Source organism: Dermacentor albipictus, chromosome 6 (assembly GCF_038994185.2).
Source record: "Dermacentor albipictus isolate Rhodes 1998 colony chromosome 6, USDA_Dalb.pri_finalv2, whole genome shotgun sequence".
Classification (NCBI taxonomy): domain Eukaryota; kingdom Metazoa; phylum Arthropoda; class Arachnida; order Ixodida; family Ixodidae; genus Dermacentor; species Dermacentor albipictus.
In genome coordinates, this window is record NC_091826.1 from 49,704,567 (window position 1) to 49,718,037 (window position 13,471).

The window sequence follows — 13,471 nt, forward strand, 5'->3', positions numbered from 1 at the left end:
CCCGTCTGCACACACGCTTCGTACATTACGCGTCTCGGTAGTCCCCCATCTTGTCAGCTTTGATTGGCCCACAGGGATGCTACGCCCTTTCTGATTGGCTCAAAATACCACCATAGGAGAATTTCACAATATGGCGGCGCATGACAGAACGCTCCAAATGTGCGTGCGTTTGCGCTCAGGGAAGCGTTCATTTCCTTTGCGCCTACAAATCGTCGCCGCGTACAGGTGTAGCCAGAAAAGCTTGTTTTCCCTGTGATGTCTTTTATGTTGTCCGTACTTCGCAGTGTTTTGGTGTTTGCCCACAACAGCAGATGACGATGCTCACTAAGTTTTCTTCGTCGTAGTTATGTGCTGCGCTACATTCCTAGGCAGCTATTTATGCAAATGCTTATTTTAAGGAGTTATAAATGCTTTTTGTTAGTTGGAACTGTGCCCTAATTTATTTTTGTTTTTTTCTTTAATGGCAATACTTCTCGGTAACTTGTGCTACACATCCTGCATTTGTTTATTCAAGAGGTTCGCCTTCTTATAGACCTTTGACCGGTTTCAGCACCGTCGTTTAGAAAAGCCAAGACGTCTGAAATATATTTGTGCACTGTTGTGCCAGCAATTCTAGAAGCACCATTTCACATCTCTGTGCGCTTGTTGCAAGGAACAAAAATGGGAACGAGGCGGACGTGTGCCTGTGTTTTTTTAGAGTGCTGTAACCATCTTCTCTAGCAAGATGCGGCACTGCGCTCTTGCTCCCACCGAGCTGGCGGCATCAAGCAGGCGGCGGCGGTACGTCCTTGAAGCAGTTCTGGAAAAAAAATAGAAACATTCGCCAGTCAGTGCAGCTCAGTTGATGTTCTCAAGTCTGGCAGGGAAGACACATACGCAGTGCGTATGAAAAAAAACGGGCTGTGGCTTAGCTAAGGTTAAGCCCAGGATGCGAAGCATACTAGCCTTTATTTTAACGCGACAGCGTTAAGGAGCTCGTGTCGCAGAAAAGCCGGTGTCGTCGGCGTCGGCTCAGGCGTGCGGCGCTTGCTCAGGCGCACATTTCCTTGTCGCGCCGAACGCTGCGTTGCTCGACGCTCACCGCGTCCGATGCGGGGGGCGACGCCGCGACGGACGGCGCGAGTTGGAGCCCCGTTTCTCCTCATTCATGAAGTCACGGTGTCACGTGGTATTGAAGGCGACACCGCCGCGCCTGAGGAGCTGGGTTGAGCTCTAGTAATATGCTTCGCATAAAAAACTGTCTCTAGAGTTCCGTTCACTACCGTGGCACGTGGAGGAAAGAAAAGACTAGGAGCTCCCCATTGAAGCGTTCCGTACGATTCCTATGGAAATATTACGGAATATATATGGAATACAGGATCGTACGGAAACATTCTGAATGATATGAAATTCGCATACGGAACGTTTTAACAGGGAGGGAGCATTCCGTAACAAAACTGAAGCATGAAAACTCGGCCCGCCACTTGATCATGTCGCGGTACGATTCAGTGACATCTCTACCACTGTGCTAGCCGCTCCGAGCGCACGCTTTTCTGGAGCTACAATGTGTGTGCGATAGCAACACGCGTCTATCGCACTCGCGAGTTGCAACGGAGACCATAAATGTACGCATGGCAGTAAACAAGCGAAGTTGGGCGAGCACATACATAGAGTTTCTCACTATAACACCTAGAGGGAAATCTGGCGCCACCGTCTATGGCAGTTCCCTTACGGGTGCTCTGCCGTCATGGGAATGACGGCATTGGGCGATATATGTGTCTGCGAGGCTTGTGTTGGCTAGTGTTGTAAGAGGCTTCGTCTAAAACGTGGATATGGCTACACAAATAACGCGTTCTAAAAGTAAAATCTTCATAAAATGTTTCCATTCACGCATATTACATCTTTACTCACCTACCGCTGCTGTTCATGATGTACGTGGTAAAGATAGAAAGGGCGCTAGAGGGAAGTAATATCGGGTTTAATCCCTCACACAAAGAGGTGGGTACAGTAGTAAAGCAGCAGCTTCCAGCTTTGCTTTATGCGGACGACAATGTGTTGCATGCTAACAAGCAAAGTGACATGCAACGTATGCCTAATCTGTGGACAGGAATGTAAGAAGTTAGGATTAAAATTCAGGGTCGAAAATCAGGTTTCATGGCATTCAATGAAAATATTGAACGAAGAGTGTCCATACAATGCCAAGAAATACCTCGGGCAACAGAGTACAAATACCTTGGTGAACGAATAAACAAAGGTAATGGATATATGGAAACAGGATAAAATATTTATAGCAAAGGGGAAGAGAAATGCGGCTATAATGAAACACAGGCCGCTGTGGGGATACAATAGGTACGAGGTGCTCCAGGTTATGTGTAAAGGTGTAATGGTTCCAGGATACATTTGGAAATGTGGTTGTTTGCTTGGAGTCAGAGGTACAATCAGGACTCAATGGCAGTCAAAGGTCAGGGAGCGCTCACGGGAAGACTACAAATGAAGCTGTGCAATGTGATATGGGCAGGACAAGTTTTAAAGGGTTCAGAGTAAAATTGATTTTGAAGAACGACTGTGTAATATCAAAGAAAGTGAATGACTTGCGAGAGCGTTCAGGTATTTGTACAAAAGACATTGCCACACGGTCGAGGAAAAGAACTAGGAAGCTTACCAAGAAGTATGCGACCGGTATGGTGAGCTACGTGGAAAAAAAGGACGTCAAACGCTAAGTCAGAGAAGCTGAGACAATCTCATGGGCGGCGGCAACGGAATAGAAAGATGGTACGAGTAAATACCTTGATAAGGTAGAAGCTTGGGCGAGCTGGTGATCCAATATATTCAAAAAATAAATTAATAAATAAATAAATAAATAAATAAAGTTGTTTTTTCATTACTTTTGCTCATGTATATAGTTCTGGCAATGTCGCAAATAAAGATCAGTTGATGTCAGCGCCTGTGTTGTGTTCTCCCTTCAGTCCTCATCTTTTGCGCTGCGCAAACATGTTCAAGTGAATACCTGTGAGGAAAAAATGGCAGCTCCTCACTTTTCGAAGTGAAACCCGGATGCGTTAGAACGCATAGTTATAAAGCGAGCTTCACCAAAGGAGTAAGTGCTTGTTGCGGAAAAGCTAGGGAAGCGACGGAACACGCTTTATTAGAACGGGAAGATATTTACCCAGCTCTCGGTTTAGGCTCCTCTGGCTTTCTTGCTCTTGGGTTCAGGGATAACCGGGGGAAAGTAAGCATGTCCGCAATAGACATTAGTAAGAGGCGGTTGGAGGTTTTGCGGCAGAAAAGTAGGGAAACCACAAACAATGGAGGCGCGCAAAAGCAAAAGTTTTTAGTAGTGGTTCAGAAAGTTTGATTCTGGGACTTCTTTGAGTGCGTTTTCTTTTTCTTTGAAAAAAGATAAGTAGGGAATTACGCAACATAACAAAAACTTGGTGGCACCACCCACCACCCCGTTTCAAAGGGGACGGTAATAGCATCCATCCATTCATTCTCCCATCCATCCGCGGCGGCGCCGACCATGGGGAAAAAAATTGAGCCAGAAATCTGGCGATGACGTCACATTAGCCCCTTTACAATGCCTCAATAAAGCCTTCTGTGCCACTTTGATCGGACATCCATTAACACAAACTCGTCTTTGGACTCTTTATGGACTCACACAAAGCTTCGCCGTGTATAGATACCAGCTCGTTGGATCGGTTGCATTTTTTCTTAGCACGACCTTTTCTTAGCCAATATTACAAGGCTTCACACTTGAGATGTAAGGTCCCGGTTGGTTTCTAGCGCTGCTAGCTTTATCGTGAAATCATAAATAGCACATTCCAATTCTAACCAATGATCATTGTGCGACACTTCGATGTCACTTCAAAGGGTACAAAACTGCCACAGAGTGATGTTACCATCGGTGCCTGACAGGACACTTCCGAACAGCATGCGAAAAAGAGAATTTCCTCCCAAACATGCCAAACACTTAGTCTTCCCAGAAGGCCGGCCGCCCCCACTGAACATGCTTTCTTGGGACCGTTGCGGGGCCCCTTTGAGGATCAAGTTGGAATCGTTGGTGGGTCGAGACAAATTAGGCGTTCTTTTTTTTGCGACATTCTTGGTATTCATGGCACGTAAACCTTGTGGCACGTTAACATGACGATAGCTACGACAGACAACCTTAGAACTGCATGCAATAAACCTTCAAAGCCATGACTCTCAAACTCTGGTGTCACATATTTTAATGTGCAGCAGATGATCAGACTACATATTCAACAATTTTCAACAACGGCTTCCCCTGTCTCATGCGTATAGTAAAAGCCAGCGGCAGTGCTTGCGGCGCCATCTCGCGACACCGAACTCAACCGGCGTGCATCAAACTATCGCTGCAATGTCATGTTACTGTAACTGAGTTGTTGGTGTGATGTTGACAGCAGGAACATAATCATGAGCGTACGGTGACTCTCTTCTTTCCTCAAGAGTCGAGCAAAAATAGGAATTTTGTGACTTTGTTAACGTTCAAGAAATCGCCGCAAAATGTCGATATCGTCGCTGTCGCTGCCGTTCATCTCTGTTGTGTTACGCTCTTCCGTAAACTGGAATCCGCGCACGGGCGAGTTAAACTCTCTGTACGGCAAGCATGCAGTTACTGCGCAAGAAAACGACAATTCTATGGCAAGGGTTGTTCACTTGCCGTTAATGGCTGGAGGGATTTGGCGGCCTTTGGTCCGAGTATTTCCTGCAAAATACAGCGACATATATTTCGTCATAGTGCTGACGTTCTCGTTTGTACTGTACAAGAGTTCGTTAGGCAAATTAGTCGTGTGGAAACCTACGAAATAAGAAAATATTGGTGGAACAAAATGTGTCTACTGACGTGGCTACGGCATAATCAGGTATAAGATAGTTCTTTTCACTGGCTGTTCAGTTACCCTCCCCCCTCTTCCAATTGACTTTTACGGTCGGCCATGGTGTACAGCGGTTCTAAGTGAATAATGTTTAGCCCTTCACTTGTTTTCAGTTGATAGCACCGTGCTTAGTAAATTAACTCAATGTGCGGCTGCCTCAGCCAAACGACGTCTATGGATCGGATTCCCGAAGCGGAACAAATAGTTACCGGCAATAACAACTATACATGCAGTGTTTACACTAGTTCGCATCATTTAGTAAGTCAGCTTGTGTCAACAGCTATGTGCGTGAGGCAGACCTGCAAGTCTCTTCTGTCGCAGTTGCGCAAAGAAAAACGGCTAAGAGTTCTGCGTCCACTTACCAGGAGCTTTGGGTCCTCCATGCAATCTATGCCCTGCAAAGAAACGCATTTCAGCTGCACCACGTGCTCTTTACGCAGGCCATCGTTCATCCCAGATAATTTCTGTAGTATCTAGCAACCTTGCTGACGGAAGTCAAGTGTCATTTCTTTTTTTAAATGGAGTAGAACAAATACATTTCCTGCTCGATGATGCGGAAGAAGCCATCTTCTCCGAATGCGAAAGAAACGTTTACGACGTCATTAAATTATCACCTTTTACGTTTCCATATGATTTGAGGCATCCGTAGCGGGGAAGTACGGATTAGCTTGACCACTCGAAATTTTTTTTTAAGTGCTTTGGATCTAAGTATACGAGCCCGTAACTCGCTGCGAGCCCGTAAAAATGTCCTCCGGCAGGACACGCGCGCTCCTATCCCACCGTGTGTCTGCTCCCTCCCCCTTCACCTTACTAGGGCGGAGGAAGTTGTGCTTAGGAGGCTTCGGGCCGGGGTGGCCCTTACACCGGCTGTTGTCTCAAGGTGGAACTGGTCGCGTTCACCACTGGGTGCTACGTGCCCATACTGCTCCGTTCCTGTGGTGGAATCAGATGCATACCACCTAATATGGACATGTACGGGTTTACAATCGGAACGCTCGTGTCTCCTACTGCAAGCCGGACTCCGCTGCAGTGTGACAACCAGCTATGACCGCTGGATACATGACAACAGATTCCACAAAACACTGCTTCAATTCATACACAACACAAGCCTCACAGCACACATATAATACACATACACGCTCCAAGAATTATGCCTTAAGGGCAAGCCTTTATCGCAATAAAGAAAGAAAGAGTGCTTGTGCATTTCGCGCATGTCGCCTACGTCAAAACGGGGCCGCCCTAGCCGGGATCAAACCCACGTTCTCGAGATCAGTAGCAAAATGTTTTAGCATGTGCTTTCGAAGTTCGATGGTGAGGAACACGGCGCCAACCCCATGAACAGCACAAGTGAGTGGCCATAGTCAAGCCACGCCTAGATAAACGCACAGAAACGAAAAACAGGATGCATAAAATGTCTGCGAAAAAATAAAGAAGTACGAGTATTTACTTTATGCCTTGCTGCCAGATATATGGACAACCGATTCATCATCATCACCACCACCACCACCACCACCACCACCATCATCATCATCATCATCAGCCTATTTTATGTCCACTGCAGGACGAAGACCTTTTCCTGCGATCTCCAATTACCCCTGTCGTGCGCCGACTGATTCCAACTAGTGCTCGCGAATTTCCTAATTTAAACGCCGCACCTAGTCGTCTGCCGTCCTTGACTGCGCTTCCCTTCTCTTGGCACCAATTCTCTAACCCCAATTGTCCACCGGTTGTCTAAGCGACTCATAGTTCGGCCGGAATTAGAAGAGCTCAGACGCCTGCCCCCGGAACTTCATTGACTTTAATAAACACGCTTACGCCAACGTCGACAACCTCCCCCTCTCGCCCCTCTCCTCTCCCCACCTCCACATAGTGTAAATGTTCTTTCTGTTCTTAATTATTTATTCCACATACGTACCGTGGATGCCTCTACATGAGGACTTGGGTAAGGGGTTAGGGATGGGGTGGGGGCGCTAGTACAATATTATGGTAACGAAGGAAACGGGAAACGTCAAACAACCGATATGTTAACAACACAGAAAGCGAAAAATAAATACAGAGTAGCATTATATAGGCCTATATTCTTCCATATCGCATAAAAATGCCTTAGAAGATGCAAGCGCTATCTGAACATCCATATTAAAAAAAAAACAAGTTACGAGCGAACTTTCGAACAGATATGCTAAGAGAACCAAGTGAATCTAGAAACAGACCAATAAAATTTACGGTAGAGCGTTCATTGCCATTTCGTGTTGAACAACACAAATAAACAGAGAAAAAGAACGCACACGCGTAAGGATAAAGCGACAGGGGCTTCTGATGCGTGCCATTCCACATGCTGCGTGTTTAGATGTTCGCGTAATATTTCACCATTAGTTTCAGCGACGCTGAAACTCGATGGGTCGTACGACAGGTTTGCGCACCTTCCCCCTTTCGGAACAACGATACCGACGAGCTTGATGCTACAATTACTTCTTGGTATTGAGTTACGTAATCCAAGTCACGGGGGATATTTCGTGCCGAGGGTCACTCAACTCACCTCCTTGTAGTCTTCAGTCATGACGCACTCGAGGTCGAACCGCGGGAATCCTTTGGCCAGTTCCCTTTGAACGCATTGAACACCCTGAGGTAATAAGTCGGAAAGGGGGGAGGGGGGGACGGGGGCACGGGGGGGACGGGGGGGGACGGGGGAGGGAGGTTCCAATTACGTGTGGACTGCAGCCGTCGCGCTTGGCACTGTTCCTCTATATAGGCCGTGCGGAGAAGCACTCACGAGGATAGCGGGCACAGCATGCATCAGTTGCTCGAACTGCATCACCAGGGGAACGAAGCGTGTCTTGCACTTGTTGAACACTGCGGATCGCAACAAGAAAAAAAAAGAAAACGAAACCATTTGATCGCACCTGCGCCCTCCACAGTCCATTAGAGTCAAAGAGTTTATTCAGACAGCGTATGGTACAGTTCCCTAGGGCGCAGACCAGAAAGCAAGTGGATGCCTGACAACAAGTCTGCTCCCTTCTTGTTCCCATTCGAGAGCACAAGGCATTCAGCGCATAACATAACCACTAAACGAGATGGAAATACAGAGTGGTTGGTTAACATTGAAACTGGAGTTGTTTCATATTGAACATTTATGTACAATTGGGAAAATACTGTAAGAAACAACAGAAAGAAACGAAAAGAGTGGCGACTTAAAAGTGACACCATCGAAATTATCCTGTACCCTTTAACGCGTACTTAAAATAAAAGAAAGGCCCGAAGGAGGACGCTCGCTGAAACCGATGTGACGAGAAGTTGCCATATCGTTAGCGCTTATATCTTTGCAACCGTAGCCTACCGACGTGTACGACTTTGACATCGTTGTGCACGGGAAGAAAGCCATCACTCGGTCATCACTCGCCTCGTATATGCGCGCAGATGGCGCCACTGTCACGCCTCGCATGACGCAATCGGAGGTAAATTTAGCCTCTCGCGCTCGGCGCTCACGAGAGGCGTAGCTCGGCAGTAAAATTATTTTTTTAGTTATGAGGTTTTACGTGCCAAAACCACTTTCTGATTATGAGGCAGGCCGTAGTGGAGGATTCAGTAAATTTCGGCCACCTGGGGTTCTTTAACGTGCGCCTAAATCTGAGTACACGGGTGTTTTCTCATTTCGCCGCCATCGATATGCGGCCGCCGTGGCCGGGATTCGATCCCGCGACCTCGTGCTCAGCAGCCCAACACCATAGCCACTGAGCAACCGCGGCGGGGAGCTCGGCTGTACGTTTGTCGATCCGAGCGGGAGCGGTCGAGTTCGAGCGAACTCACTCAGTGAAGGTATATAGGCATAAACCATTGAACTCAAACATATGTTCATCGGGAGTTTTAAGACACACAAGTGTGCAATTTATTGCGGAAATTTCACGCTTGCTCGTTTATATGTCGTCTCGCGTTCGACACGCAGGGTCCAGAAATGGCGCGAAGAGATTCAGGAAGCAATACGGAGGGATGTTCAACCGCTCTGACCAAGACGGGACGTGTCCGTCTACATAGGGAGCGCAAGTTCAGGAGATCGTGACGAACTCAGGGCAGTCTCGGGTGCCACCAGTATATAGTTGGGCGATTTCTTTGCCCTGGTACCGAAACGCCGTACGGACATCAAACTGGCCCACTACAAATAGGAAGTGAGCACGATTGCAAAATTAGACCATAATGTAACCCCTAGCTCTAACACAAGGCAGGCACGTAACATTTATAACTCGTGAGTAAATGGAACTTGTGTATTTGGTTATGTCATTTCTGTATAACCTACAGAAGCAAAACACACTATGCAGCGTGCACGCAGAACGTTTCACGCATGCCTCACTGCGGCTACATTCCCGATACAGCCTACCTTGATATTTCGGCTCGCATTTGCTCTCACAATGGGTTCCAGTGTAAGAATTCTTTTTTTCTCATTGTTTTTGTACGATTACCGGCCGAAATTTTCTGCGTTATTCGACACTGTGTGGTTCTGCGCGATCTATTATTCGTCAACGGCGTAAGATGACGTCATTACTGCGGGAATTCACCCGCCTCTGTCGCCACATTTCCGGTACTTCGTAAACTTCGATGACAGGTTAAAACTTCGACCATCCGGGGCTCTTTACCGTGCGTCCAATGCACGGTGCACAAGCGTTGCGGCATTCCACCCACGTCGAACTGCAGTAAGTGCGACCGGGATCGAATTCACAGCTCGGTGCTCAACAGCCAAGGCCACCAACCTATACGTAACACTGCGGCTGTGTCAGCTTCAAGTCCTGCCTTAGCTAAAGAAAAAAAGAGGTCTCTGTTCGGCAACCATAAACGCAGTTTCTCGCCTAACCTAAAAAAATATGTTGCTCTGTCTCACAAAGCGTGAGTGACATTTTCACAACAGGAACAATGGGCCCGCAATAGCAAATGCCACCCTTCGCCATATCCACGCAGTCGACGAATATTCTAAGGCATCAGAAGACGTCGAAAACCCTTTCATTTGAACGTTTTTCGCAGGTCCATACAGGTGTCAGCGGGACGTCAAGTGCTAAAGGTCACTCAAACGATGCTCTTCTTTCAATTCATCTTTCCCCAGAGATCCTGGAAGCGAGGCCTGCCCAGCTGGCTCTGAGCTGCACGAACCTTCGGCATAGCAGCACATCCATCAAGATACAAAGTTTAGCACTGGTGAATGGGATCTCCACCATTGTTTGCCGTATACCGGCCTTGGCGCGATTCGGTTCGCCCGAGTTTCATTAATAATAAACTGTCGGATCTTTCCTACCATGCGTTTTCTTTGACCGGCGAAATATGGATGCGCGATGAGCACCGCTAGATGCAGGAAATGAGGGCAGTGGGCCCACGCGGTACGGCGTGTTTGCACTCTGAATGTGTGCCACTTCCTCATTTGAGCAGCGAACATTCGTCACCTGTCCACTTCACGCTCGGCTCACCGGCCCAACGCCATCGGGAAATGGCCTCCTGACCTCATGACGCCTGCTGTAGATTCAAGGACGCTGAACCATTTCAGTGGGATTGCATACAATATAAAAAAAAATTGGCATAGGTCCCATGCTAGCTGTAAGAAGAAAACTGGCGCTGGGGTTGGCCAACTGCCACAGAAATTATGGGAAGCTCTTTCTTCGGATTCACGTTGGTCCGCTTGCGTATCGTCCACTAATTCAGACTATCAGCTCCTCGTCGAAAGCTATAGGTACCTTCTGCTCAGCTTGATTACAAGTGTCGCTCTGCTGGCATGAATTTCGGCAGAACCAGAACAATCAACTGGCATCCGCAGATCAGCAACTGGTAGTCATTACATATATATAAAGTCATATCATAAAAAGCCGATAAACAATGACACCAAGGTAAGCATAGAAGACATTACTTGGAGTTAATTGGCACTACACGTGCGATGCTCTTACCAAATGAGCTACCACGGCGCCCTTTCCCCATCCACTTTCCCGTGTATGTATATGTATTCACTAGAACTCTCTCTCTCTCTTCATATATATATATACATAAAACTGCCCGTCTTATTGCAAGACCACAGCATGGGCAATTAATACAGTGCGGTAACAGACAAATATAGATATCATTAACCGGCAGCACCGTAACATCGAATACAGGTAGGCAAGATATATATATATATATATATATATATATATATATATATATATATATATATATATATATATATATATATATATATATATATATATATATATATATATAAACGAGAAGAAAGGCGGTTAACGGAGGGGCCCGATTTTTATTAGTAATATAAGAAGCCAACCAACACTGACACCAAGGGCAACATGGGGTAATTACTTGTGCTTAATGAAAGAAATAAAGAAGCGATAAATTAGTGGAAGTGAAAGCGGATGAAAAAACAACTTGCCGCAGGTAGGGAACGATCCCACAACCTTCGCATTTCGCGTGTGATGCTCTACCAATTGAGCTACCGCGGCGGCGTTTTCAAGCTGTTCCGTCCACTTTCACTTCCAGTAATTTAGCGCTTCTTTATTTTATTTATTAAGCACAAGTAATTTCCCCTATGTTGTCTTTGGCGTGAGTGTTTGCTGGCTTCTTACAATATTATGTATATATACATATATATATATATATATATATATATATATATATATATATATATATATATATATATATATATATATATATATATATATATATATATATATATATATATATATATATATATATATATTGATGTAATTCAAGACCGCCAGTTCATTGTCTTGATCCGCGGACATTATGTACTAATCTATTGGCGGGAGTCCTGAAGGAGACATATGAATTTCAACTTTATATCGCATTGTCCTCCATTCTTTACGAGATATCATTCTACATATATTACTTCGCGCGTCTCCATTCTTCTTTGTATGCCTTATTGTTCGTATTTTAAGCGGTAAATATAAGTATCCCTTACTGAATCAAAATAAACGCACGGTAAACAAAATTTTACTCGGCAAACACACAATAAAGGTGAAAAAATAATATAAACTGCTGTAGAAGGCCTTCGCATGTATAGTCCTGACATCTGTGAATGTTCGTATATACCGTGCTAGCAGTAAAGGAAGTTCTGTGTCAGATTCAGACTAGAAGCCGCTGCTAAACCGAGATACGAAACGATTCGGCATCAAAATTCATGAGGAAAATAAGAGTTATTTGCTTTTCTCTGGTTCTTTGTTACATGTCCTACTACCCCAGCGTAAGAGTAGTGAACCGAGATTTGTGTTTTGATCCATCTCCCTGTTTTTCTTTCTCTTTCGTATCTCTCTCCCAAATTGACAAGTTGCAACTTCACCGAAACATGTCACGCACAGTCCACTGCGGAATTCCGTACTGTTATAGGAAATTTACGTACAACTGACCCTGAACACATAATTATTTATTTTTTACTTATTTATTTAGCAATACTGTAGGCCTTCACAGGCCCATACAGGGGTAGGTTATAGGGGTATTCGCAGCTTCGATCACTATATACAGGACATTTGCACATTAATGTACTGTTCCTCACCCACCATGGTTGCTCAGTGCATGGCTATGGTGATGGGCAGCTGAGCACGAGATCGCGGGATCGAATCCCGGCCACGGCGGCCGCATTTCGATGGAGGCGAAATGCGAAAACACCCCTGTACTTAGATTTAGGTGCTCGTTAAAGAACCCCAGGTGGTCGAAATTTCCGCATACCTCCACTACTGCGTTCCTCATAATCAGAAAGTGGTTTTGGCACGTAAAACCCCATAATTTAATTTTTACTGTTCCGCAACACATCATTCTGGCCAAGTTTCATAAGAGCCCATACAGCTTCCGCGTTATGCAATTATGGCGTTATGGTGATTGCTTAAGGTAGGTGCTAAATGCATCTGGGAATTCCAGACTGCAAACTGGACGTCTAAGTGGGAAAACGTAAGGGCCATACCCTTCCTACAGGAGGGCTTCAGTTGCGACGTGTCGAATTGGCTGGCGAGCTCCAGCAGGAACTTCGGGTCGATGGTTGGACCCGCCGATGCGCCGCACCACAGCGCGGCCAGCGCGACCAACGTGCAGTGGGACAGCGCTGTGGACATGACTGCTTGCGACGCTGCTACGCGATGCAGCGTTTGGCGTCCACTGTGCACATTCGTCTATCTTCTACTTCAGTGACGGACGTCACAGTGAACAAAAAAAGATGCAGCAGTCAACGAAAGACTCGTGCTACCGGCTGTGGTGCCGCTGAGATCCGAACGAATGCAGCTCGGTCAACAGGGCCGCTTTTTTTACGTGATGGATCGCGAGGCCTCCATATCGCGCTCGGCCTATAATTTAGTGCGCACGACCCAGATCCGACTGTTTGCTGTGGCAGCTTCTGGTTCTCGGTGCTCTTACTTGGCTGGTCGTATATACCTTGCTTGCGTATCCTCTCACCTGCTCCAGACACTGTCGTCCGGAGACGACCAGATAAAAAAAAGATTACCATGGCTCTGGTAGACTCTTGGTAGGTTGGTGATAGCTAGAGCATGTCGTCGGCTACAAGGCACTCTTTCGTGAATGGCAGGAACGGGAAAAAAAATTGACTCGCCATCCCGACTCCGTGAAACGGGATG

General features: G+C 46.3%; 1 protein-coding gene across 1 annotated transcript; it reads right to left on the reverse strand.

Annotated features, from left to right (window-relative positions):
• Nucleotides 1–469: 469 nt before the first annotated feature.
• On the reverse strand, nucleotides 470–12,994 carry LOC135918699 (uncharacterized). The gene is made up of 6 exons (XM_065452359.1): nucleotides 12,808–12,994; nucleotides 7,642–7,721; nucleotides 7,408–7,491; nucleotides 5,234–5,266; nucleotides 4,658–4,702; nucleotides 470–799 (listed from the first exon to the last, which is right to left on the reverse strand). The coding sequence occupies exons 1-6, from the start codon at nucleotides 12,953–12,955 to the stop codon at nucleotides 764–766; spliced, it is 426 nt and encodes a 141-aa protein (XP_065308431.1). The 5' UTR covers nucleotides 12,956–12,994; the 3' UTR covers nucleotides 470–763.
• Between the last annotated feature and the right edge of the window lie 477 nt (nucleotides 12,995–13,471).